Source organism: Chelonia mydas, chromosome 6, assembly GCF_015237465.2.
Source record: "Chelonia mydas isolate rCheMyd1 chromosome 6, rCheMyd1.pri.v2, whole genome shotgun sequence".
In the NCBI taxonomy this organism is placed as follows: Eukaryota; Metazoa; Chordata; order Testudines; family Cheloniidae; genus Chelonia; species Chelonia mydas.
Genome location: NC_051246.2, coordinates 16,126,004 through 16,153,221, shown reverse-complemented (window position 1 = coordinate 16,153,221; position 27,218 = coordinate 16,126,004). Strand labels below are relative to the sequence as shown.

Sequence of the window (27,218 nt, the reverse complement as noted above, 5' to 3'; positions counted from 1 at the left end):
TCAAGTAGAGATAGTGGGAAATTTTTCAAGGATTTTTTACAAATTATTTTTGGCCAAAAACTGTCAGTTCATTGACACCAAAACTGTTTGCAAAACAGTGTCAGTACTGACTCGTTTCCCAACTCAAAAAACCGTCGAGAAAAAAGTTTTGAAGTTGTCTAAACATCCCCCGGTCATTTTCAAAATTAAAAGTTTCAGGTTCACCTTTGGAAACATCCTTTATGTTTTAAAATTTAATGTAATTTGTGCTAAAAAAGAAAAAAAAGCTTAAAGAAAAAGAATCAAAATTGAACAAAACATTTCAAAATGGAGAAAAAAATATTTCAATTGACCCAAACAGATTCTCTCCCCTCCCCCGCCACCCCCCATTTTCCTTTGCAAAAAGTTGACAGACATTTTGGCTCCATTTGGGATGAAAAACCAAATTGAAATATTGGAAATTCTCCCAGGCTGGGAAGACCATTTCCTGGCTGGCCCTACAGCCTACAAAACCAAGACAAAGGCAGGGACGGGCAGAACACATGGTTACGCTCCAGTTCTAACTCTAGTGAAGGAATGGTTTGAGGACAGGTCTCTGCCCTGTGTTACACAGATCAGAAAAGATGGTCACAGTGTTCCCTACTGGCCTTGGAATCTGAGTCACCTCAGTGTCATTGATGGGGAACAGCAACCCAGCCCCCCAAAGGATTCCTGAAATCAATGGAATTTAGGCACCTAAGTACCTTTAGGGATCTGGGCCTAAATAATTTGGGGAGAGAAAGTGTGCGGCACAATTGAAGCCAGAGCTGCTGAATCTCAGTCCAATGTCTTTGCCATGAGGCCTCCCCTTGTTCCATGCATGGCTTTATCTCCATGGGCAAAATGCAGGACCATCATTCTCCACAGATGGTGAGATCAGTTAATGAGAGGACAGACCATCCCACTCATCATTTGGGCCAGGGCTTCTGGAGATAAGGGCCTATCAATAGGCTATGCCCGTAAAAACCAGAGTAGGAAAGCACCCGTCCCTCAAATGACAGCACTGATCTGCACCAAACTGAGTGCACCCACTGGGACTTGACTTGTGCTAGCACCCGGTGCCAGTTCCAGGTGAGACAACTACGTTTAAGAAGTTGTTAGACGTTCCATCTGGCTCTGTGAACTGGCCCACATCACACAACACGTACCAGGGGAGGTCCATGGGTGTGGGCTGTGAACCCATGGTAGTTGTCATGCCTGGGGCAATGCTCAATGGAGAGGTGTTACAGACATGCCAGTAAGAGCACCTGAGCCACACCTGCACTAAGGCTTCAACTCACAACCTATCCAAAAGCTGCTCTGGGGGTGAATTACATGGCCGAGTTTTCCTTAGCATAGGCCACACCTGTCCCTGAGTGCAGAGCAACAACAGGGTGGATATTCCTGACCACAGTCAGCTCACCTAGCCTTAGAGAGAAAGTGTATTTTCAGGGCCAGGTCCCAGCTGGGGTCAATGGGCCATGGCTCCACCGGGGTCAATGAAGCTGATTTACTGCAGCTGAGTCTCTAGCCTGTGATGGATTCAGACCCTTTCCCCAGGAAGAAGGGGAGTGGGGACCGGGGGAGAAGGCAGAAGAGGAAAGGAAAAGTTCTGGGCCCTGATGCAGGGGACAGGATCTGGGGCAGGCAAGGGGTCACTGCCAGATTGCCTCAGCCACTCAGCATTACAGAGCCAGAGCTCCCGAGCTAAGCAGCCACCTGACAGGGCTCAGATTCTGCAGCCCAGCTCCCCCGCCAGGGCTGGACTCCACTAGCAGCTTGGCCCAGAGCCAGAGCCCACAAGAATGGCCTGCACCCCCCAACCCAACAGCCCCCAGCAGCCCAGCGGAGATGAATTCCGTGAGGCTTGGGAGAACAAGCAATCCAAGGAGCTCAGGGTGTCAGGGCTGGGTTCCCCTTGTGCCTGTCCTCCAGAAGGCACTCTGCAGGGTGCTATCCTCTGCCCCCCGCTGGCCGAGCATGGCCTAGTGAGCAAGGTCCAGGAGGTCAAAGGGACATGACGTAACAGGGACACGCCCAAGACCGCAGCTGCCCCCACCGTTACCCAAAATCATTTATTGTTTCGTCAAGTGGCATAGAAAAAGTAATCTGTTGCTCTTGGCTGGGAAAGTGTAGGATAGCAGCAGAGAGTGAGCCAACTCCTTAGCCCCAGGACTCCCGCTGCCCCCGACATAGTGGGGAAGGGTCAGGGCTAGGCCCTGTCACCAATTACAAAATAATAGAGGCTTTAGACCAGGTACATGGTATAAAGGGCAGAGCGGAGGAAGCAGCCAGCTTGCAGGGACGGGGACAGAGGGACCCAGCAGCTCGGGGAGAGAGCGAGTGTGATACAAAGTGCATAGATGTGCCTCCTCTGCCCCCACTTCCACCCCCAAACTGCGCTCCCAGGGGGCCAGCTGTGCACAGTGGGCGGGCGGGCCGGCCGGGGGGAGTCTCCCATCACTGCGCCGTCCCCTCTTCCACCCTGACGAGCCTCTTTGGAGAGTCAGCTGTCCCAGCCCCAGCAGCAGGAGAGAAAGACCTGGAAGAGAGAGGAGAGACTGGCTCCCTGCAGTGTCACTGCCCCTCTGGAGGGAGTCTGGACAGCCGCAGCTTGTGTCATGTGCTCCACACTGTCAAGGGAGATTCTCCCTAGCCCAAGCAGTCCACGCCTGTTTCTGCAGCAGGATCTAAGCTTGAGTGGCATAAAGGCAACTGTATAGTGCCAAACAGGGCTCCCAGCCCTTCATCACCAGGAGGATGTTTTCCTGGGTAGACCCATTCGTGGATATTTGGGGAGGGGGAGGAATTCCCTGGCCAGATCCATCCCCCTGTCGAGAAACGATAGGGCTCCCGGCCCTTCTGGCAGGGGGGACAATTCCCAGCTGGATCTGCCCCGTCAGGAAGTGTTCCCCTGCTGTTCAGTGTGAATTTCTCCTTTCAACCGGCTTGGTTCCTGCCTTCCCCAGACAGGCTCAGAGCCATGCCCCAGAGGAAGGACTAGGTGCCAAGCACCACACTGTCCACCAGGTGGTGCAAGGAACCCTAAGAGCCGCTGGCCACACCATTTTGCTGCACTCCGGCCTGAGTCACACATGGCTCATGGCTAGAATTCAGGAAGCAAGGGGTGAAGGATACCACCAGCCTGACCTCCCTGGAGTCAGCACAGCCCCCACCTGCTCTGCCCAGGGACGGGAATGGGAAATCTCCCATAGGAGCACCCAGGGGGCCAGGGGCCAAGACCTTCCCCAAAAACCACGCCCTGCACCCATGTGTCTGAGATCTGAGGTACCAGAGCCCAGTCTGGGCTCCGGCTGCCCGATTTCCACTGGCTGACAGCCCACTTGTACACGCGTTACACCCCTGGGTTTGGACCAAATGTCCCTTGGCGGCGTCACACCCATTTGCAAGAGGGATCGTGCATCGCACCAGCCGGACGTGACTTTGAACAGAGCTCTGCTGGGTGTGCAGCATGTCGTGTGCAAACTGCCACAGTGGAAGTGCGACGCAGCTTTCGGTGCAGGCACACGGGGCCCTCACCTCAATGGGGCCATCAGGATTTCTTCTTTTTCAGCTTCAGCGCTTGCAGCCAGTGGGGCGAGGTGGCATCTGACCTGGGGGGCGAGGAGGCAGCGGCCATGGCAGAGCTGACAGGAAAAGGATAGAACTTCCTCACCCACCAGGGTCTACGCCCCCCGACAGCATCACATCTACACAGCCCCAACCCCCCAGTGTCTATGCACCCCCCCAATACCTGCAGACTCCCATTAACACCCCCAGGTGCACAGATACTTGCTGAAACCCACAAACCCAACCTCCCACCAGAGACACCCCCCCACACACTCACCCTGAGGATTTCTCTGGCTTGGGGGGCAGCACCAGGGGTTTCCCCCCCAAGCCGGGAATCTTGCAGGACTTGGAGCGCTGGACGTGGGGCTCCTTGGGAGGGGTTGGCTTGGCCTCCCCCAGCTGGGCCCCCTCTTCTGCAGAGCGGTTCCGGCCCCGCAGCTTGGCCTGTGGGGGGAGGAGGCGGGGAAGGTGTCTCAGACAGACACACAGATGCCCTGTCTCTGTCTGTACATCACTCCTCCACCCCCACCCCACAAACAGCACGTTCCCCTGACTGTCCCCAATAGGGTTGCCAACTGTCTAATTACACAAACCCTGCCCCCACCCCTTCTCCGAGACCCAGCCCTGCTCACACCATCCCCCTTCCCTCCGTCGCTCGCTCTCCCCCACACTCACTCACTTTCACTGGGCTGAGGCGGAGGGGTTCAGAGTATGGGAGGGGGCTCCGGTCTGAGCCTGGGGCAGGGGGTTAGGGTGCAAGAGGGGGGATGGGCTGCAAGCTCTGGGAGGGAGTTTGGGTGCTGGAGGGGGCTCAGGGCTGGGGCAGGGAGTTGGGGTGCAGGAGGCGGGGAGAGGTACGGGCTCCGGCCAGATTGTACTTACCTCGGGCGGCTCCTGGTAAGCAGAGCAGCAGGGCTAAGGCTGGCTCCCTGCCTGCCCTGCCCCTGCGCCACTTCCAGAAGTGGCCAGTACGTCCCTGCAGCCCCTGGGAGGGGGACCAGGGGTCTCCGTGCACTGCCCCTGCCTGCCGGTGCTGCCTGCGCAGCTCCCATTGGCCGCAGTTTCTGGCTAATTGGACCTGTGGAGTAGGCGCTTGGGGCAGGGGCAGTGCGCAGAGTCCCCTGCCTCCTCCCCAGGAGCCGAGGGGACATGCTGGCCCAACCTATTCCCCCCACACTTCCCATCCTGCACCTCACCACCCAAGACCTCCTCCAGCACCCACCTCACCCTCCAGCCCCACTTCTCCTCTCAAGACCCCTCCTCCTCCCCCATGACCATTTCCAACACCCCCTTCCCACTCCCTCTCCTACTCAGCCAACATCCCATGGGCACTGGCTGCATCCCTGGTGGGCACCCCGGGTCATTCCCACCCCTCCTCCGGCCCGGGAGCCCTGGCAGGCACTACCTTGAGAGCTGAGGGGTTCAGGCCCGGGAAGAGTGGCACCTTCAACCCCTTGGCCGCCAGCGAGGGCCGTGTCCGCCGGCTCTGGGGCTCCTCTGCCGCCTCCTCATCTGAGGACACCCAGCGCGTCGCTCTGGGCTCTGAGGGGAGACACAGGGTCAGTGTCAGGCCACTCGGGGCCACACGTCAGCACCGCCACTGCATGGGGACACACACCAATGCCACTGCCACAGCAGCACATGTGCATTGGTGCCGGTGCCATGTGGGCTCACACGCCAACACACATGCTCCACCCGGGAGTGGGGCACCAACACCATGCCCCATAATACACCCCTCACCCACAATGATGTGCCACCCAGAAACACACATAACCATCATGCCACATGGCAACATCCACCACGGCCACGCCAACACCCCTCCGACACAGGAACACACGCTAACAGCACGCCAAGAGCATGCAAGACAAACACCACGCCAACATCACGGCACACCACTGAACAGAAAGCCAGATCAACGCCAGGCTGGCCAGCGAGCCACAGCATGCCCCACCCCAGGTCCCACCTGTAGAGTCCCGGAACATCCAGTCGGCCACCTCCACCTCAGACAGTGCCAGGGTGCCTGCAGTGCGCATGGCCGGTGCCCGGTGACCTCGCTTACGGCCCAGGTTGGCTCTGCTCCGGTAGATGGTGCTGTCGAGAACTTCCATGTCCTGTACATGTCCCATACATGCCCCGGGGGGGAGATACTGATCAGTGCCCAGATGCGAGGGGAGAGCCCACAGGAGCACCACGCTGCCCACCAACCCCGCAGCTGCTACGGCTACCGATCCAGGAGAGCTGTGGACCCATGCTGAGCCATAAGGGGAAAGCCCACGGGGGTGCCAGGCTGCCCCATCTGCCTTGGGACTCCAGCAGGGGCAATCCCAGTCAACCCCTCAGAGGGACCCAATCCCAGAGGCAACCCACAGGGAAGTGGGTATGGATGGATGTGCTCCCTCGGGGGCCCTGGTACATGATCAAGAGCCTATGTGACTCACTAAAGCCAATGAAGGGTTAGTCATCCAGCCCTGGACATTTCCAGTCAGGATCCCCCGCAGCATGGCGGTGGGGGATTCTCAACCCAGACATGGGGTCCCCCAGCTGGAGGGTCACCAGGGAGGGCATGGGGAGAGTTCCCTTCTGAAGGCAGCCCACCCTGCCCCCATGCCAGTCACCACCTGGTGTCCCCATCGGCAGGGAAAAGTGGGGGCTTGAGGTCACCTGCCCCTACAGCCCCGGCTCCCAATGTGGACATGAGTGGTGGGGGAGGGAGGCCCATGTACCCAACCACAACCAGCACCAGGCCCAGGAGGGAGCAGAGGCTGCTGGGAAATCCCCCAGGGTCACCTCCAGGAAGGCGAAGTCCTCGCGTGGCGGGGAGGGCTGGCTCCCACAGTGCCCTGGCTGGCTCAGCCTCCTCGCTTCTATCGGCAGCCAGCCCCTGTCCGTGGCGTCCGATGGGCTGGGTGCACCATCCCCTTCGGGCCAGGGCCCGCCATCCTCCTCTTGTGGCAAGGGAGGGGGGTGGGCATCAGGACCAGGAGGCAGCCCCCTCTCCTCTCTGGGGCTCTTGCGCTGGGTGACTGCCTTGGCCAACATCTCTTCCAGAAGGGGGCTCGGGCTGGAGAGCTGGGGGCTGCCGGGGCCACTGCTGGGGGAGAGAACAGTGAGACCCTGCTCTCCCTGGTCCATGGAGCCCCCCACGCCCGAGTCCTCTGCTCCAGACCCCTCCCCCACACCCCTCCCAGCCTCCTCTGCTTCCCCTCCCCCATACCCCCTTACTCCCCTTCCAGCTTCCTCTGCTCCCCCCTCGCTGCGTGCGAAGCCCACATCTACAGTCCCCTCACCTGGCCTTATGGGGCATACAACAGATGGGGCTCCTCGCAGCTTGGCCTGGGCACCTGCCCAGGAGCTAGCCCAGGAAATGAGCGCAGCTCACCCCAATGTAGCACTAACTCTAGGGCCCAAACACTCCCTCCAAGAAGATCAAAATCATTATCCCCATGAGGAAACTGAGGCAAGGGACAGGGAGGCAACTTGCCCGGGGGTTCAATGGCAGAGCTGGGGATAGAACCCAGACACATTCTGATTTCTTTAACCTAGGTAGGGTAGGGCGGGAAGGTGTCCTGCCTGGGAGCAGCTGGCGGAGGCCTTCAGAGAGCCACAGGAGGGGTGCACAGCCTAGAGCAACAGGTGGGACAACAGAGCCAGGCCCCAGCACACAGCAGATCCCTGGCGTCAGGGAAGGAACATGCCAGCCAGAGAGGAGGAGCCAGTGCTGCCACTCTCACTCAGCAGGGTCTGGGGCTTGGGAAGAAGAGAATGGGAACCTGACAGGCTATCAGAGGCCGGTTAGCGGATGCAGAGTCTGGGGCTGATCAGCCCACTCCAGAGGTTGGGCAGAGGCAGTTTTTAAACACTGGATACTCCCAGCATCTGGCCCCGAATGCTGGGGAGCTCAACTGGGGCTTTGAGGGCAGTGGCTCTCTTTGTGTTTTGGAAGATCTTCCTCCAGGTCCTCTCCCTGTTCCAAGGAGGACAAATGGAGCATGTTAGTAGGGCGCTTGGACAGCACACTGATGGGCAGCCTGACGGATGCACAGACACAGGATAAAGGACACACGTGGTGCATCTCCAGCCTCAGCTACCCCAAAGGTGGGGGGAGAAACACACTGCTCTTGGCGGTGCCTAGATGCCATGGCTCGGCTGTTAGTTCTGCAGGGCCCCGATCCTGGGCAGCGCCCCGATCCTGGGCAGCCCCCCGCTACAACCCTGGAAGCAGTGCAAAGCCAGCTTAGCCAGCAGCCAGGACATTGAGTTTCAAGCCCCATGCAACAACTGACTGCTGGCTGGTTCCCATGATCTCCGACAACTGGACAGCTACTCCAGAACCAATTACATCATCCACCACCAACTGCAGCCTGAGTTCTTACGTGCCAGAGCCTTCCTGCAGAGCATGCAGACCAGAGCGCTGCTGTGAGTTCGGGGGGGAGGGTCCCCTTCTGTGGATGCATCCCCTGTATCAGAAGCTAATGGGGAACCAGGACTGCTCCACGGACTCCGGAGGGGGAAGCCATGTGCCAGAAGCTCATAGGCTCCCAGGCCGTGAAGGGGGTACTTAGCTGTTGTGGGACGCCAGCACATTTCCATCCAGCATGGACAGCCACCTGGAAACCCCAACCAGTGTTCCCTCTAATTTTTCCCATCCGTGTGCAGACTGTATTTTGTTATCTGCACTGCAATGGAGGTGATGTGTGACACATCACCTTCATATTGGTGCACATAACAAAATTCATGTGGTGGGGGTGGGGCTGAGGGGTTCAGAGTTTGGGAGGAGGCTCAGGGCTGGGGCAGAGGGTTGGGGTACAGGGGTGTGAGGACTCCGGCTGGGGATGCGGGCTCTGGGGTGGGACCGGGAATGAACGGCTTGGGGCTGGGGGGGGGGGGGGGGGGGAAGGAGGCTCCGGGTGGGGATGAGGGATTTGGGGTGCAGGAGGGTGCTCCAGGGCTATGGCGGGGAGACAGGACTTGCCCCAGCTCTCTCTCTCTCTCCTTGCAGCAGCACCTGGGCTGGGACACAGGATAGGCACCCCTCCACAGGTCCGGGCCGGGGTTGGGTTCAGGGAGGGGCACTTTGGCTATGACAGGTCCAGGTCGGGTTGGGGGCTGGACTAGGTTGGGGCCAGGGGAGGGCTGCCTCTCCCCCAGACTGCAGAAGGTCCCTGGGCAGGTCCCTTGAGCGCCTGCGTGGTGCTAAATTGGCTGTTGTGCAGCTGTGCAGCATACAGGGAATGTGGATCCCAACCCCGGGATACTCCATATGGGTCAAGTGAAGCTGTCGGACCCCGTGGAGGAACATGATAGGGACACATTGCCTGAGAGCTGGGAAGGAATCTGAAGAACTAAGCCAGTGAACTAAAGGAGGCCGGTTGGGAACAGCTACTACACGGGAGGGGAGGGGGTGCTGATGAGGCTTTAAGGGGAGCGCCACGGCACACGAGATGTCTCCAAAGCAGCACAGCTCCCATACAGCAAGAGCTCCCCACTCTGCTCCAACGCCTTGGCTAAGCTCTCCTCCCTCTACCTGATGGTGCTCTCCTCTGGGACTAGAGGCTGCTGGCGATCAGCCCTCAGACAGCACCCAGTGGGGAAAAGCACAAAGTACACACAACAGCTGTCGGGGGAAGGGTTCTTGGCAAGGGACCCTCCCCCACAATTCTGGAACTTTCCCCTTCCATAGGCGTTAAGGCCAGAAGAGACCAATCAATCATCTAGCCCGACCTTCTGCATAACACAGCCAGTTACCCCCATCCTGAGCTCAGTAATTTGTGTTTGGCTCAATGTGTCTTCTAGGAGGGCAGCCAGGCTTCATCTGAAGACACCAAGGGATGGAAAAATCCACTACCTCCCTTGGCCATCTGTTCAAAGTGTGGCCCTCCCTCCTAATCCGAATGTGTCATTTGATGAGGCTCAGGTGACTAGGATCCGGGAGATGACACAGGCCAGAGAACTGCCCCAACCACAGTGGCTTCCAATTTCCACAGTGGTTAATGATTTGGGGGGGGGGGAGCAATCTGAGACAGCTGAAAGAGGCTCAAGTTCTCAGAAAGCACTGAGCACCTGGGAAGAAGGTCCCTTGAAGGCACTTCCAGTTGGGCTAATGAGTTTGCTCAGTGGCTCTAATGGCTTAGACAAAAGACCCTGCACTGGAGGCTACTAAGAGTACGGGAGCAGAGGCAGGAGGGGAAGCGCTATCTCGGATTCGAAACCAGGAAGCGCTGTAAGAATGGACGGTCTGTTCTCCTAGCACAACGAAGCTAGTGGCAGAAAGGCCCGTGGGCCTGATGCACCATAGACTACACGCTGGACAAGGGAGGAGAAAATAGATGGGTAGCAACATTCACCAATGAGACGAAGCTACTGGACGGCCAAGGCCACCCACCGAGGCCAGGAAACCCAGCGACAGATGGAATTCAACAGACACAATCTAAGGTGTGTTGTAAGGAACAGCCTGCCCACCTGGGCCAGGGGGCCTGCGTCTGGCCACCCCTGGTCGACTCTCAGGGCGAGCTGGAAAGGGGTTTTCTAGACCGGGCTGGGGGAGCTCAGCGGGAAGGGAGCTGGGCTTTGATTTAGGGGGCTGAACAGAGGTGGGCATCCTCCTTTCAGCACACACAGATGGGAGGGAAATGTCTGGGCGCTGGAGCCCAGGGCAGGCAGAGGAGTGGTTCTCTGGGCAGACATCCTGCCTATGCTGAAGCATAAAACTTCCCTGAGACATAAGGATGGGCTAGCGCCTCCTGCCTGGGCAGCTGCCTCCAGGCCTGAATTAAACAGGCTGTGGGTGAACAGAGCTCCTGGCAGGGCCACGGGCAGCTCAAAGCCAAGGCCAGCTGAGCCAGCGGGAAAGGGGACGAAGATGCAAACGGGAATGTTCAAGTGGTCACGGCAGCTCTTTGACTCAAAGCCAAGGCGCCGAAGAAAGGAGGGTTACAGGAGAGGAAGGAGGAGGTCCACAGGTGGTGGGCGGAAAGCAACCCAGCTGCCCTGATCAAGCCAGCACGAGGAGGCGCATGACCATGCTGGGTGGCAGTCCACGGGAGGCGTCCCCAAGGAGAGGAGGTGTTAAGCAGTGGAACTCACTGCTGCAGAATGTTTGAGAGCAATGAGCTCAGCAGCAGGCATTTGCCATTTAGGCAAGCGCAGCAGTGCTGATCTCCACAATGGGAGTACTCTGTCTAAACAGCCCCACACTGGGATTGGGACGAGATCTCCCCCCTTCCCCTCTGCCCCACTGAACACAGTTGCTTTTTGAGACCGGAACCCAGCCTAAGTGGGGCACCACCTGCTCTGATGAGCAGTGAAGGACGGGATGGATCACCCTACACTTCAGCCCAACCTTCATGCACTCAGTGCAGCCCTCACCTGTCTCCATGCAGCTCCAAGCCAGTCATGGCTGTGGCATTGGTTTGTTTCCCACGTCCAGTCCTGTCCTCGCTGGCCCAGTCCATCTGCCCTGCTCCAGCCTCCCCGGTCTCAGCGGACCCCTTGTCCCCAGAGCCGAACTCATGGCTCCAGTCAGTCTGTCTCGCACTGGCCTCTGCTGGGCCCACGCTCTTGAAGCCACGGGCTGTGGCTGGGCCTCCCGTGCCGAGGTCGCTGGCCCCGTCTGGCTGCCCCACGCCAGGCTCTCTGGGTGTATCGAAGCCCTCCACCCCCAGACTGCTGGACGGATCCATGCTGCTCACACTCAGTTCATTTGTCCAGTCCATCCATCCCCTGCTGGGCTCCTCAGGACTGATTGCCCCCAGGCCAACAGAGGGACCTGTGCCATGGAGTCCTAGATCTTGGGCCCAGTCAGAGTGTCCCACACCAGTCTCTCTGGGCTCATCCAGGTCCACAGTCCTGGTATGGCCAGCCCAGTCAGTCCGGCTCTCTCCAAGCTCTGCTGGGCCCAGGGTCCCGAAGGCGCCAGATGGATCCAAAGCACTCAAGCCAAAGCCACCTGCCCGCTCAGTCCCAATGACACCGTACTGGCTTTCGTGCTCAGCTCCTCTGATCCTGAAATCACTGACACAATCCCTCCTAGCAAAGAGAAACTTGCTCTCCTGCCAGTCGGTGCCGCTCCACCCTGGCTTCCTGGCACCAGGCTCTTGGGCTGAGCTGTCGGGGTCTCCAACACCAGAACCAAAGGCACTCTCCTGATCTGTATGGTGAATGCCATATTCACCAAGCCAAGCTGGCTTGTCAGGGCTGAACACTCTGTCCTGCTGGGCATCATCACCGAACTTGCGGGTCCAATCTGACTTGTCCTCCGGGGCAGTATTGCCAACATCGTATTCACGGGTCCACTCTCTACCCTGCCCACTGGTCTTGACACTGCACTCATGGGTCCAGTCTAGCTTGCTGGTACCAAACTCTCTATCCTGTTGGTCTGTATCTCCGACATCGTGCTCGTGGGTCCAGTCTGGCTTGCTGGTACCCAACTCTCTATCCGGCTGGTCAGTATCCGGGCCGTATATGTTGATCCAGTCTGGCTTGCTGGTACCAAACTCTCTGTCCGGCTGGTTTGTATCACCACCACGATTGTAGGTCCAGTCTGGCTTGCTGGTGCCAAACCCTCTAGCCTGCTGGTCTGTATCACCGACACCGTGCTCACGGGTCCAGTCTGGCTTGCTGGTACCGTACTCTCTAGCTTGCTGGGCTGTATCACCGACACCGTGCTCATGGGTCCAGTCTGGCTTGCTGGTACCGTACTCTCTAGCCTGCTGGTCTGTATCACCGACACCGTGCTCATGGGTCCAGTCTGGCTTGCTGGTACCGTACTCTCTAGCTTGCTGGGCTGTATCACCGACACCGTGCTCACGGGTCCAATCTGGCTTGAGAATACCAAACTCTCTATCCTGTTGGTCAATATCACCGACACCAGGCTCATGGGTAGAGTCTGGCCTGCTGTTACCAAACTCTCTATCCTGCCGGGCTGTATCACCCACACTGTACTCAGGAGTCCAGTCTGGTTTGCTGGTACTGAACCTCTCGTCCTGCTGGGTGTTGTCCCCAATGCCATAGGTGCTGGTCCAGTCCAGTTTCCTGGTACTGAACTCCCCATCCGAGCTGACAGCACCACCAGTGTTGTATTGACTGCTCCAGTCTGGCTTGCCGGGGCTGAACTCCCCTTCCTGCCGGCAGCTGTCCCCGATGCCGTAGGCGTCAGGCCAGTTTCCGTGTCCCATGTTGGAATCACCCAGCAGCTCTGTCTCTTTGTACACGCCACTCCAGTCCCGTGTGCCGGTGCCAAACTCCCGATCCTGCTCTGTCTCACCAGCTCTGTAACTGCCGGGCCATTCTGTCTTCCCCGTGCCAGTCTCGCTAGCCCAGCCAAACTCACCAGCCCGGTGGGCCCCTCTGATGCCAAACTCGCTGCACAGATCCTTCCGTGACCAACCAAGGAGATCCTGGGGGGGGGTGAGGGGGGGGGAGGAGAATAGGGTTAAAAGAGGAAAGAGTTTGGGGGGAGGGGGATATGAGAGGATCAGCCTCTCCCTCCCAAACTGGCCAGGCTGTATGCGAGGCAGGCAGGATTCCAGGGGATCTGTCTCTTGGGGGCACATCCCCCACAGCTGCAGCATTGGGGTCCTGGGTTACCCTCCACTCCTGAGCATCACCCCTCCGCCCAGCAAGACAGGCAGGAGATTCATTCACCCTTCCTGAGGTCTCCGGTTCACTAGCCCCTCTGATCCTGCCCCAATGCCCTTTGCTCTCAGGGACCGCCCTTCTGCCACAGCACTTGGGAGGAGCGAGATCTCAACGGGCAGCCCCAGCCAATCTGAACTCCCCACCCAACCCAGCCCAGTGGAGCGGCCACAGGAACAAGGTCTCCTGGGTCCCCCCACCCAGATGCTGCCAGAAGCACCATCTGTACTCACAGCCGGACAGGGGGTGCTCCATTCACTCACGTGCCGAGCACGCCCAGCCTCATCCCGCAGCTCCAAGTTAGCCAAGAGTCGCTCCAGGACAGACATCCCACCAGCCTCCCTGGCCATGGCTGTGGCAGGCCACCCCATGCACCCCAAGAGGGATAGCCCAGGAGAGGCCAGCTCTATGGCTGCCTTCAACGGCTCTCCCTGTCCCAGCTCGCCCCAGCATGCTTCGCTCTGCCTCTGCCCAACCTGTCCGACTGCTCTGCACACTCCGCCAGCGGCCAATGCCCAGCCCTGCAGAACTGAGCCCAGTTTGCTCAGCGTAGAACACCCACCCCTCGCCCCAGCAGGGATGGGCTGAGAAGGGGGCTTTCGCCTCCCCCACATTTACCTGGGGAGAGCGCCCCCTGCTGGGCCTTGGGAGATGGCCCCCCCACCCACATACCCTCGGGAGATGCCCCCCCACATTCCCCAGATCCAGCAGGAGGTGCTCTACCCACAGTGAGACACCCCCCCACACTCACCCTGGGGAGATACCCCTCCCCCACACTCACCCTGGGGAGAGCACCTCCAGCTGGGCCTGGGGAGAGAGAGACACACACTGAGGAGACGAAGTCCTCCTCCCACCCCCCATCCCACCCCCACTGGTGCCAAGAGATCCCCCCTTCCCTCCCGCAGATGGTCACCCCTCCTTTACCTCTGGCCCTGCAGGGTCCCTGGGCTCAGGCATGCCCTTTCTCTTGGTCTCATCTGCGCTGGGCGGGGGCGATGCCAGCAGCTCATCCAGCCAGCGTGCATTGGGATGTGGCTCAGAACCCGCCTTGCCTGGCCTCAGGCCCTCCTGGCAGCTCCCCACTGATGCCAAGTCGTCCTCCTGGCATCGGTCAGCACCAACTGGCCGGGGAGCGTCAGACAACAGGACTGGAGCGGCTTGCTCCTGGTCTGGCTCCGGCTCGGTCAGCCGCAGGGGGGCGCCTAGCAGTGGCCTGCCTTGCTCCTCCCAGATAGTGCCCAACTCATCCACCGCTGCAGGGCCCTTCAGCTCGGCCACGGCTGCCTCCGTTTGTGCGACGGGGCCCCCAGGACATGTGGCCTCCAGGCCCCCCACCTCAGTCGCTCCCTGGTCACATGGGGCCCCCATGGCACCATCCAGGCGGGCAGAACTCCCTGCAGCCTCGGCGTCCTGCCAATCCAGGGCAGCGCTGAGCTGCCTTGCCCTCTGCCCCTCAGAGCTGCTGCTTTCCTCAGACCCTTTGGGGCTGGGGGCCAGGCCCTCCCCATCCGAGTCCCCCTGCTCAGAGAGGCCGGAGTCATCTGCCTCTCTAATGGGGGACCTGGGGGGCTCCCACTCCACGGCCCGGGATGGGAACGCCCACTCAAATGACTGTGACAGGGTCCAGTTGGACTTACCCTCCAGGGGTGGCCCAGGGTGGGGGGGCCCTCCCCTGGGCAGGGCAGCCAGGGAGCCCCCCAGCACTCCCATTCCTAGCCCCTTGTCTGGCAGCTGCACCACCCCATCTGAGGAGTGCTGTAGCCCCAGCTGTGGGCACTGGAAGTCCTTGTCTGCTGGCGCAGGCCCTGTGAATGGCTCCGCATCATTGGAGAGTGAAGGGGAGCCCCGCTCAGGAGATGGGGGGCTGTATGGGGACACTGGGGACTCAGTGGGTCCATCGGGGGACACCGGAGACCAAAAGACTCTGGTGGGGAGCTTAGGACACAGATTGGGGGTGTCTGGGGATGGAACAGGAGCTTTGGGGGCCCCTGGGGAGTGAGTGATTCTGCGGGGCAGCTCAGCAGGGACGCCTGGGGCCAGGGCCCGCCCTGCAGGGGGGCTATGGGGGAGCTCTGCGGGGGCATCCGGAGTGCCTGGTGCCATGCCTGCAGGGAGGCCGGAGGGGGGTTGGGACCCCTCACCAGGAGCCTCCAGAGACGCCAGGGAGCAGGAGATTCTGTGGCAGGGCTCAGCTGGAGCATCAGGGGCCGGGACTAGGCCTATGGGGAACTTAGCCAGAGACTCAGGGGTGCCTGGGAAGCCGGGCCCAACACTGGTTGGGAGTTCAGTGTGGGCAGGGGGCGAGCCCAGGGCGGGGAGCTCGGCGGGCACAGCAGGGGACCCCAGGGCTGAGGCAGGATGCTCGGCAGGGAGGTAGGGGGCCCCTGGGGCCAGGGCAAGGCCAGCAGAGTTGCCAGGGGCCACCCTGAGCGGGAGCTCAGCAGGAGCCACGGGGATGGGACAGGTCCGGGCCGAGGAGAACTGTGAGAAGAATGGGAGATCATTATCTATGCACACCCCCAGATCGATGGGGCTCCCCCCAAGATGGCTCCCAACTACCACTGCCCAGAGCTTCCATCACCATCCCCCGGTGCATCCCGATCCCCAGCGCCTGGAGCTTCCCCCCTCATCTGCCAGATGGCCCCTGACCCCCAGTACTTCCCCCCACCCCAGTGCCCGGGGCTCCCCCACATCCCGTGGATGGTCCATGACTCCCATCACCAAGAGCTTCCCCCCACCAGTGCCCAGGGCTGTGCCCCATCCCCTAGACAGCTCCCAACCTCCAGCTCCCAGGGCTTCCTCCCCCCCGGCCCCCAGCATCTGGGGCTCCCCCTGCCGGATGGCCCCCCAACCCCAGGACTATCCCCCCCCCACACACACACACACACACATTGCTTTCCCCCCAACCCACACCGCCTGAGGCTTCCCCCTATCCCTCAGACAGCCCCTGACCTCCACCAGCCAGGAATCACCCTTGGATGCCCCCTGACTTCTGCTGCCCGGGTCCCCACCAGAGTGTCCCTTCCCCATGGGGAGTGTCTCACTGGAGGTATTGAGGATGTTTCCCATGTGACTCAGCCCAGCTGGATCCCAATCTCCTTTGGGGGTGCTGCTGCCTAGCCCTGTCCCACCCTTCGGGCTCAGGCGACCCCTCCAGCCTGGCTCCTGTCCCATGCCCAGCTCCCTAGCTTAGCCTCAGCTGCAGTTTCCCATGATCTAGGGTGCCCGCCCCTTCCCCACTGCGAGGAGCCCCATGGCAGGGAGATGAAGGCAGAGAGGAGGAGGAGGAGGAAGAAGGAAGCAGGAGGAATCAAGCCATATGGCTGCAGAGTGGCATTCAGGGCTTTGGAGACCCCCAGCCCCAGGGCAGGAGGGTCAGATGCCCCCTCCCCCACCAGGGAGAATGGAAGGGGGCCCCAGTGTCAGTTCCCCACTCCGCCCCCACCAGGAAAAGGGAGTTAATGGTTAACCTCTTCCTGGCTATCTCCCAGGAATCCTGAGAGGAGTGGCTGGGGGGGGGGGGGGGGGCCCTCTCCACCCTCCCTGCCTAGGAGTTTGGCCAAGGGCCCAGTGGGGCTGGGAACCGCCCGCCTGCCACATACCTGCCAGGTCAGCGAGCCCAACACGGTGAGTCAGGGCTGCTCCCTCCTGGGCGCAGGCATCCAGGCTGAGAGTGAGCGCCGGGTTCCCAGTCCCCTGGGCCAACCACCCAGGGCTGCTGCCACGGGGGGAAGCACCCCCCTCAGGAGATCCTGATTATATTGGCTGGCCTGGTCTTGTGTGTCCACCCCGCTCCCCAGGGCTGGGCGAGATAAAACAGCATTGGCCTAGGAGCCTATGGGTGGAGGACCCATGGTGCCATGCAGTACACCTGGGTGCTTGATTACTCCCTTTCCATGCCTGGGTGAGGTTCAATAGGCCCAGGGACCCATGGTGCCATGCAGGACACCTGGGTTCTTGATCACTCCCTTCCCATGCATGGGGGAGGTTCAATGTGCCAAGGACTCAACAAGTGGGGGACCCATGGTGCCATGCAGGACACTTGAGTTCCTATGGCTCACCTCCCGGGAGAGCTGCAGGAGCTGGTGCCCTAGGGCTGGCAGAGGAGGGAGAGGAGACACGCACCCCAGAGAGAGGGAGCCCAGGAGGAGACAGGAGAGCCCGGAAGGAGAGCACTGAGCAGAGCAGCCGCCACGCTGGAGGGGGCGAGCCGAGAACTCACACCAGGGGGGAACGGCGACTTTCTGCGTCCGGACTGGTCCCCGTTGCAGCTGGCGCTGGCCGGGGAGAAGCCACTGAGAGAGAGAAAACATGGAGAAACGGGGGGTTAGTCTCCAGAACAAGGAATATTTTAGTCAGCAGGATGGAGGCAGCATGGCTTAGCAGGTAGGGCACTGGACTCTGGAGGTCTATTTGCAGCTCTGCTGCTGAGTGCCTTGGATATCCCTTCCCTGTGCCTCAGTTTTCCCATGTGTAAAATGGGGATAATGATACTGACCTCCTTGGGAAAGTGCTTTGAGATCTATGGATTTAAAGCTCTCCAGAAGAGCTCGATACTATTATCTTCACCAGGATCCACCCTGTCTTCTCTAACTCCACAGTTGCATCCCATTCAACTCCCACCTCCATTGATGGCCCCTTCTCCTCTCTACTAAGAGCCCCTCACCCTCACATCCAAGGCCAGTCAGAACCTCACCACCTGCCCACAGCTGATCTTCTCCCATCCTCTCCCACACCAGCCACCCAGTGTCCCCTGCACCATGATCATGCTCCAGGTCCACTCTCCTCTTCCAAACATTTCTCCAGGGTTCCTTCCTACCCGGCACTCTCGCCACGTACCTCCATGTTGTGTGTCTCAGACCGCCAGCTTTCAGGGAATGGGAACATCTCCCAGGCCTCATCTACTGTCAACTCACCTTGGTTTAATTAAACCAAGCGCACAGTCCTGACATGTGGACCCTTACTGAGCAGCTTATTTCGGTTTAGCTTAACCGCATTCCTAACCAACTCAAAATAAACCAAGGCCTTGTGGACATGTTACAATTATCTAATATCCACTCCCTCTGGGAATCGTGCCAAGTTTGTGACCTCAGCCACATCCTGTGGCAAGGAGTTCCACAGGCTAACTCTGTATTAAGTGTTAAGTTCTTGTCCATATGCAGAGCTGCACTCATCTAACTACAGGGTTGATTTTATACAGGTGTCAAAGAGCTGTTTGGATGCCTCTAGGATTCTCCTCTACATCCAGGAAGCACCATGTAACAATCCCCTTTCTGGCTTCCTCTCCGCTTCCCTGGGGGGAAGATCTGGCACCAGATCCTAGCGCCTTTGCCAGATTCTTACCCATAATGTAGTGCAGCACACCTTGCCCACTCCTCCTCCACACACACCCCTCCCAGCACAGAACAGACAAGGCCTTTACCCACAATGTCCTGCATGCCCCACCTCTGCACATCAGCCCCTCACCTTTCCCTGGAGGCTGAGCCAGGGTGTCTCTCTGCTTCTCCATCTGAGGGCTCTGGCGGGCGTTCTCCAATGGGACTCGGGCTTCCTTCCCTCTTCATCCTGCCAGCGACCGGCTTGTCCCCACAGGACGCTCTGCTCTCCTGTGCTTCAGGGGGCCCAGATACCCAGGAGGCCTCAAAGCGGGGGGCGATGGCATCACCTTCCCCTCCCTCAGCACTAGGCTGTCTCCGAAAGGCGGCATAGCCTTTGGGCCCGAAGCGGGAGCTGCCATCAGGGTTGAAGATTGAGCGCGGGCCCCAGGCCGGGTCAGGACTGCCCGACCCCTCTTTGCAGGGGCGCTCCATCTTGGCCAAGATCTCTTCCACTGTGGTGCCGGGGAAGCGCTCCCGCTTGGCCGCCACTGGCACCGGTTTCACTTTGAACGGGGCAGTGCCCTTGAGGACTCCTAGGGGCCCCCCATCAGGGAGTGTCACAGGAGCAAGCGATCTCTCTTCCGTGGGACAGAGTGGGGCTCTCGCTGCAGGTGGCGGTGCCCCCTTCCCATTGGAGGTCTCCCCCGGGGGGCTCTTGAGGCCGAAAGACAGGCGTTTAAGGGCGGTGCTGCTGCCACTGTATGGCTTGGGACCCGCCAGCAGGTTGATCTTCTCGGCAGAGGGGAACTCGAGGCGGGTAGGCCGCGACCCAGGGGACGGTGGGGGGGTGCAGGGCTTGGCAGGTACAGCCGGTTTGGGCAGCATGCGGGGTTTGGGACCAACTGGCGGCTTCAGGCGAGTGTCACCTGGGGCAGGGGGAGAGAAAGAGCTTCTCTCAGAGCCCAGCCACAGAGCAGTCACTGCCCTGGCCAGCCCCCCAGCAGGGGCAACCCAGACAGCCCAAGCAACCCCACCCCCGCAGACTAGCCATTCCGGGGTGGACATGGCTCTCCAGGGTCTGCGCTGACAGATGCTCGGTGCTGGGGGGTTGTGGTGGTTGCACCAGTCTGAGAACTCAAATTTGTCTCACAGATGGACCCCTGAAAAGCATGGCCCTGTGTCCCACCTCCCACCCTCAGAGTCAGCCTGGGGCAGGATCAGAGCAGATGTCCCCAGAGGGGAAAGGTTCCGTGTCCCACTCCACACCCCCAGAGTCAGCCTGGGGCAGGATCAGAGCGGATGTCCCCAGAGGGGAAAGGTTCCGTGTCCCACTCCACACCCCCAGGCATTTTCTGAACTCCATGATGCTCCTCTTTCCCCTGTGCCCATCACTCAAATGAGCTGCTCCCCAGCTCTGTTATTCTCCATCCCAGCCCCCCTCTACTCTTCCCTTACCCACCAGCACGTACCTGTCTCGGGGCTGCCTGCCGGCTGCCCACCTCTGGCCCCCATGCTGCCATTGGAGGTAGGGCAGGGAGGTGGGGGACGCAGGGGGTGTGTCTCGGAGGCCATGGTGGCACCTGGGCTGAGGCTCGATGAACTCGGTACACGCGTCAGCCCCTAGGCGAGAGATGGTAGATCAGGGCTGTCTGGGAAAGGAGCAGTCAGATTCGGTCCTCCGCACCCCCACCCCAGCTCCCAGCCATGGCCTGATTTTCCAGCATGCCCCTCAGCTCCAGCTGCAGCCGCCTCCTCGCTGCTCCTGTGAAAGCCCCACATGGCCCCCATCAGCCCCCGCCTCCCTCTGGTCACATCATGCTGTCACCTCCCGAGGATGCCCCCTAGCCACGCAGGGCATTGTACCACCCCTCCACCACAGGTCCCACATCTCACTGCACAGCCCCAGCCGCACCTCAACCTCCACTGCTCTGCATCCCATATACAGCTGGCAAACAAAGTCCCCTACCCCAACTTCCACCCTGCTCCCCCCACACAGTGCCGACCCCTGCACTCCTCCCACAGTGCCAGACCCTTGCCTCCCCTCAGTGCCCCCATGCACAGTATCAACTCCCCACCCCACCCCCACACATGGTGCCAAATACCCACCCCGCCTTATTCAGTGCCAACCCCCACCCCCACACACAGTGACAGACCCCTGCCTCCCCTCAGCCCCCTATGCACATCACCAACTTCCCACTCCTACCCCCACACAGTGCCAACCCCCTGCTCCTCCCTACGCAGTTCCAACCTCCCATGTCCCTACAGTGCCAGATCCCTGCCTCCCCTCAGCACCCCCATACACAGCACCAACTCCCCACCCCTACCACCACTTATGGAGCCAACACCCTCCACAGTGCCAGTCCCCCGGCCCACACCCCCAGCCCTCCCCACACATGCCAAGCCCCTGTACATAGTGCCAGTCCCCCTGCCCCACCCAGCCCTCTGCACACAGTTCCAACCCCTCACTCCCCCACAAACGCCCCAAGCCCTGTCCCATTCACAGCGCTGACTCCCCACCCACACAGTGCCAACTCCGGGTGCCAACCTGGCCCCCAACTCTCTGCCCGCCCCCGCACGCACGGTGCCCACACCCCTCTGGGTCTAGCGTGGTTCAGCACCAGCTGGACTCTCCTGGGCCGGCCGCCGGGAGCCTGGCTCACCTTCCCGGCAGCTGCCTCATCGTAGGCAGGGCTAGGGTGCACAAGCTCCCGTGACTCAGGCTGCAGGGACGAGAAAAACCAGCTCGCTCCGAGGGCCTGACTCCGAGCCCGCCCCTTCCAGCCCCAGCCCCAGCCCCAGCCCCGCCTCCCTCCCCTTCACCCCTCCTCCTGCCCCACTCCCCCTCTCCTCACCCTCCCCAGCCCCGCCTCCCTTCCCCCAGCCCCTCCCCTTCACCCCTCCTCCTGACTCATTCCGCATCTCCTCTCCCCCCAGCCCTGCCCCACTTCCCCCAGCCTTTCACCACTCCTCTTGCCTCACTCCCCCTCTTCTCTCCCCCAGCCCCACCCCCAACCCGTCCCACTCCCCCCAGCCCCGCCTCTCTTAGCCCGCCCACTCCTGCTCCGCTCCACTCCCCTTCTCTTCTGCCTCCCTTCCCCCTCCCCTCCACCACTCCTGCTGCCCTATCCCCCCTCTTCTCCAGCACCACCCGCTTCCCCCATTCCGTCTCCTAACCCGCCCCCCACCTCCAGTCACAGTCTCCCCATCCCGGCGCAGTGGGAATCGATCTCCGCCCCTCCCCAGGGAGCTGGCGTCACAGCTGCCTCAGCCAAGCCGGGCGGGGCGGGCACATCTGGAAGCCATCGGGTTTCTCTCCCCACTTCCCCCCCCACCCAATTTCCCAGCCTCCTGGCTCGGCGCTGGGATCCGAGGCGGCCCAGCTGCGCCGCGGCGGCCGGCTCCTGTCTGAATCTGCGCAGCGAGAGGAAGGGGTGGCGGTCCCGTGCCAACCCCAGACGGGCTTCTAAGAGACAGGGCGGCGCACGAATCGCGGGGTGCTGGGAGGGCGGGGCAGGAGGGAATTGGCGGGGGCCGCGGGGCAGAACAAGCATCAGGGAAGACTAGGCATGCGGAAGTTGCTTTCCCTCCTGGCAATACCCCCCATCACACCATGCCGCCTCCCGAAACCCTGCCTTCTCCTACTGTGCCAACCCACTCCACATAGCACCAACCCTCTGCCTCCTCCCTATGCCAATACTCCCCACATCCTACCTCCCCCTGGGCCAATACCCCTTATATCCCATCCACACCACACCCCCTCCCCACACCCTGCCTTCCCTCCACTGTGCCAGTACCCCCCAACACACATTTCCCCACTGCCTCCCCCACACTCTGCCTCCCCATGCTAATACCCCCCCCATGTCCCATCCACACATAGCCCCCTTCTCCACACCCTGCCTCCCCCCATATCAATACCCCCTTCCCACTCCCTCTTCCTCATGCCCACTCCTCTTGTGCCCCCTGACCCTCGCCTGCTTCTTCCCAACACTGCTGCAGCCTCCTGCCCATGCCCCTTGCCTTCCTCCCGCACCAGGCCCTGGCATCAGCAGACCTTCCAGCTGAGTGAGGATTCCTAGCGCTATCACCATTTGCCAGCAGTCAGCGCCCCTCCCTTACCTCCTGAGCTCTGCTCTGAGACCCTGCACAGCGCTCTCCCTTCAGTGGATAACAGATCCCAGCTTGTGCCAATCCCTAGGCAAGCCAGACTGCACAGAGGCAGGATCTGAATATCTCTGGTTCTCCTGCCTGCTGCGGGGCGAGTGGTTCAGTGGGCAGGTGCTGGGGGAGGCAAGGATGGTCATGGAGGGACACTCCTCTGGTGATCTGTGCCCCCAACCTGCCTCCCCCACTCCTGGGGAATCCTCTTGCACCCCAAAAGTGACATACCCCCAACACCATTGCAGACAACCACACAGCTCAGGCCAGGCCCCCGTGGGCTCTGCAGATAACTGAACCATTTACACAGTGATTCAATTACAGCATGGGTGGTCCACAGGCGAGGAATCAAGTGGAAGAGGATTTAAAAGTGGTTCAGGCCCCAGGGAGAATTAAGCTGCTTACAGATGAGTCCTGGGAGGAAGGCAAGTCTCAGGGGCCACCACAGGAGAAGGCTCATGGAGGAGGTCAAGTAGGGGTACAAGAGCCGGCTATAGGGTTCATGGGATAGAGTCATAGAACTTAGAAGGGTCTACAGTGATCATCTGTATGTAACACGTGCCATAGGACTTCCCTGACCAACTAGAGCAGAACTTTTAGGAAAACATCCCCTCTTGTTTGAAATCTTGCCAGTACTAGAGAATCCATCACAAGGCTTGGTAAGTTTGTCCAATGGTTAATTCCCCTTACTATTAAAAATGTCCACCTTATTTCCAGTCTGAATTTGTCTAACTTCAGCCTTGGCTCATTAGACCTTTGTTTGCTAGACTGAAGAAAAGTCATCAAATACTTACTAAAAGACCAGGTTGCTCCACAGAGGGGGTTGAGAACAGGACCAACCACGTAGACCGTGTCTACAGCCAATCATGGACCCAAAGAAGATGTCCAAGGACATGGGAGTCGTGGTTTGGGTTCTGCATAGGTGCAAGAAGGTGGATGGCAGCTTCTGGCCACACTGGGACATGGAGAAGGGAAACAAATCATCAAGGTGAGAGGAGATCCCTGTGGGACGAGCCTCAATAAAGATAGAGTCCACGGGCAGAGTAGCAAGCAAAGGAGACTTCGGCCATGTCTACACTATGGGCATTACAGCAGCCCAGCTAAGGTGCTGTAGCTAAGCTGCTGTAATGCTGTAGTGTAGACACACGCTACAGCGGCGGACGGAGGTTTTCCATCCATGTATCAACACCACCTCCCTGAGTGGCAGTAGCTAGGCTGATAGAAGCATTCATCTATCCACCTAGCCGCAACTACACATGGATTATTCACACCTTGGAGTGCAGAAAATGTGTCAGCCTAAAGCTAGATCTACATACACTACACACTTACTTCGGTATAACTATGTCACTCAGGGGTGTGGAAAATCTAACCCTCAGTTTAGGGAGCGCTGTGTTGGCGGGAAATCTTCTCTTGCCAACGTAGCTACTGACCTCTCTCCCGTCAGCTTAGAGCATCTTCACTGCAAGCACTACAGCGGTGCTGATGCAAGTTTCTAGTGTAGATTTTAAGTGGAGACCAGGCCTGGGGACAGAGGACAGTTCAGACAGAAGGAGGCCAAGGTTACTGGCAGAGGGTAAGCTGAAGCAGGGGAGGGAATACCCAAGGGTGCCAGGCCTCTGACGTGGGTCTTCCCATGGGACACCTCCATGTTCATATTGGAAACGTTCAAACCAGGCCAGGAACTATTTTAGGACAGGCAGAGGGAGTGAGCAGGAAGGAGTCCAAAGCTACATGCAGCTAGTCATGGTCACAGCTAACAGTGGTGCACAGGAGACCAAGGGTTTGTCTGCACTACAAAATTAGGTCAACTTCAGTTAGGTTGACCTACAGCCAACACAGCAATTAAATCAGCTGTTGGTGTCCACACTGCTCTCCTTCTGCCAGTGCTGCACATTCTCACCAGGAGCGCTTGCACCAACTGAAGTGGTTCATTGTGGGGCAATGACAGTGACACAGGGCTCACAAAATGTGAAATAATAGCAGCTGTGAAACTGACAAAAATGTCAGTTTCACTGCTGGTTGGCTCCCTGCTGTGAAATTGAGCCCCCTGGCTCAGACCTGGGCCCCAGGTCAGGGGGCAGTTCCAGCTGTGTGCCCTATGCCTGACTGACAGCTCAGGCTGTCAGCACTGGAAAGAGGGGGGAGGGAGACTCCAGCTGTCAGCTGACATCTGGGGCTGATAGCCAACAGGCAACCTAAGTAACGCAGCATCTATACAGGCACTGAATCACCCTAAGCACTCCTCCTCCACCACAGGTGGAGTTATTAAGTCAGTGTAGTGGGGAACTTACGGCAGGAGCCCCACTGTAGTATAGACACTGACAGAGTTAGGTTGACCTAACTGTGGTACAGACCAGGCCCACGCCTGGGGAGGCAAAGTGAAAAGAACAAGAGGGCCAAGCCCTGTGTGGCTCCAGGGATCAGCACAGTGCAATGGACAGGACCAAGCCCTTATTCGCAGGGACTCTGGCACCTGCAGAGCTAGGGGCCAGCCCAGCTGACCAGGCACTCGGATCCAGGAGGGTGAAAGGCAAAACTGAGCCTTCACCTTCCCCCTCCAGCAGGAAGGAGAAGCCTATTAGCTACTTTGCGGAGAGTGGCTGTGAGCTGTTGTAGCCAGAGGGAAACCAGCCCAGGCTGCTGCGGGAGGGAGAGGAAGGGTGGCAGGGAGCATGCAGATGGAGAGAGCTGGTGAGGAGAAGGTGTTCAGCAGCTGGGGTGGGGAGGCTGGGATCAAGATGTTGGACAAACACGGCCAGGCAGGGGTGGAGGCAGCAGGGCGTGTCCAGCTGTAGGCAGGCAGGAGGTGGATGCAGGGAGGGGTGGTCAGGAAAGAGTGCGTTGCTGATGAGAGCACAGGTTGGACTTCAAATGGGAGGGTTGGTGGGGGTGCACTCCTGACAGAAACCTGGGGCCAAGTGGCTGAGGGTGGCACTGTGAGCCCTGTCTGACTAGACTGGGTCCTCCCAGAGACACAGACACACAACCCTTTGCAGGCAACTCTATGAGCTGGTCCAGGGCCTGGCTCTGGCAAGGGCCCAGAGGGCATGGCCAACCGATGGGAGGAGCTGTGGAGGAGATACAGGTTGAATCCTCCAGGGCAGGCCGAGGCCAGAGGTCAGAGAGTGGGAGCTGGGAACAGCCCCAGGGTGTGGCTGAGGCCAGGGCCAGCTCTAGGCACCAGCAAAACAAGCAGGTGCTTGGGGTGGCACATTTCTAGGGGTGGCATTCTGGCGCCGGCCATGCCGCCCCAGGAATGTGCCCCCGCCACCCCAGCTCGCCTCCGCTCCACCTCCGCCTGCTCCCCTGAGCGCGCTGCCGCCGCTCCGCTTGTCCCCGTCCCTCCCAGGCTTGCCGCACGCGAAACAGCTGTTTGGCGCAGCAAGCCTGGGCGAGAGGGTGGAGAAGCCGAGTGGCGGCGTGCTCGGGGGAGGCGGTGGTGGTGGAGCGGAGGTGAGCTGGGGCAGGGAGAGGGTCCTCTACCCCCCCCGTTACTTCCTGCACTTCCGCATTTCCCCCCCACCCTCGCTCACTTCCGCTCCGCCTGCTCCCCTGAATGCGCTGCCTCTCCCTCGCCTGAGAGGGAGGGGGGAGAAGCGAAGCAGCGGGGTGTTCAGGGGAGGAGGTGGGCGGAGCGGAGGTGAGCTGGGGGGAGGAGGGGAGCTGCAGGAGGCAATGGTGGTGGGGGGGGAAATGCGGCACGCTCAGGGGAGGAGGCGGGGCCGGGGATTTGGGAAAAGGATTGGGAAGGGGCAGAGTTGGGGCAGAGCCTGGGACAGGGAGGGGGGCATAAAAAAAAGCAGGGGGGGCCAAAAAATTTTTTGCTTGGGGCAGCAAAAATCCTAGAGCCGGCCCTGGCTGAGGACCAGTGATGCTAGCGAGAGGCACCCTGGGACACTGTACTGAGACCCCCAGTGACACATGGGGCTGAGTGACACACTGTGTCTGGCCACCCTGGCATCCATAGTCTGCCCTTCCCCTCCATCACCCCGCCCCTGCTGCCATGCCCCCCACCACCCAAGTTGTTATACTTGGGAAAGTTTGTGACTTTCCTGCTCCTACCCATGCCTTGTCCCTTCCAAAGCCTCAAAACCCCATACCCCCTTTCCCACCACCTGCAGCCAACAAACACCCACCCCTCAACCTGGGACCCCAATCACCCATACACACCCCACTCCTGTTCTCACCCTCAACCCCACGCACACCCCATCCTGGGGACCCCCAGTCACACCACACACTCCTCCTTCCGGATACTCTCAACACAGACACCGGCGTCCCCTACCTACCCGGATCCCGGCAGCTCCTCACCGGCCTCCGCGCCGCGCTCGGAGTCAGCACCGCCCCGACCCCTCTGCGGCATATTCATGAGAAGCAAAACAAGGGCAGGGCGGCTCCGCCCTCTGTTGCATATTCATGAGCTATGCAAATAACTCCACCCTGGGTACGCCACTCTCACGTGTGATCTTGCTGAAGCCATCATCCAACAGGCAGGGTGAGCCATAGAGGGCGGAGCTAGAGGGGCCCCTCTCCTGCCCCACAGGTGGG

General features: G+C 60.0%; 1 protein-coding gene across 11 annotated transcripts; it reads right to left on the bottom strand.

Annotated features, from left to right (window-relative positions):
- Window positions 1-2,058: 2,058 nt before the first annotated feature.
- On the bottom strand, window positions 2,059-27,114 carry TNKS1BP1 (tankyrase 1 binding protein 1). 11 transcript variants are annotated; one of them, XM_043548183.1, is made up of 14 exons: window positions 26,960-27,114; window positions 23,468-23,628; window positions 19,988-20,138; window positions 18,667-19,444; window positions 17,423-17,495; window positions 14,125-15,681; window positions 12,204-12,962; window positions 10,933-12,134; window positions 6,355-6,658; window positions 5,531-5,678; window positions 4,973-5,109; window positions 3,845-4,011; window positions 3,538-3,644; window positions 2,059-2,539 (listed from the first exon to the last, which is right to left on the bottom strand). In XM_043548183.1, the coding sequence occupies exons 3-13, from the start codon at window positions 20,088-20,090 to the stop codon at window positions 3,551-3,553; spliced, it is 5,322 nt and encodes a 1,773-aa protein (XP_043404118.1). In that variant the 5' UTR covers window positions 20,091-20,138; window positions 23,468-23,628; window positions 26,960-27,114; the 3' UTR covers window positions 2,059-2,539; window positions 3,538-3,550. The 11 variants fall into 11 exon arrangements, with proteins under 11 accessions (XP_043404118.1, XP_043404120.1, XP_043404112.1 ...); XM_043548185.1 differs by having other exon boundaries at window positions 10,933-12,003; window positions 12,274-12,962; XM_043548177.1 differs by having other exon boundaries at window positions 10,933-12,962; window positions 19,988-20,167.
- Window positions 27,115-27,218: the final 104 nt, after the last annotated feature.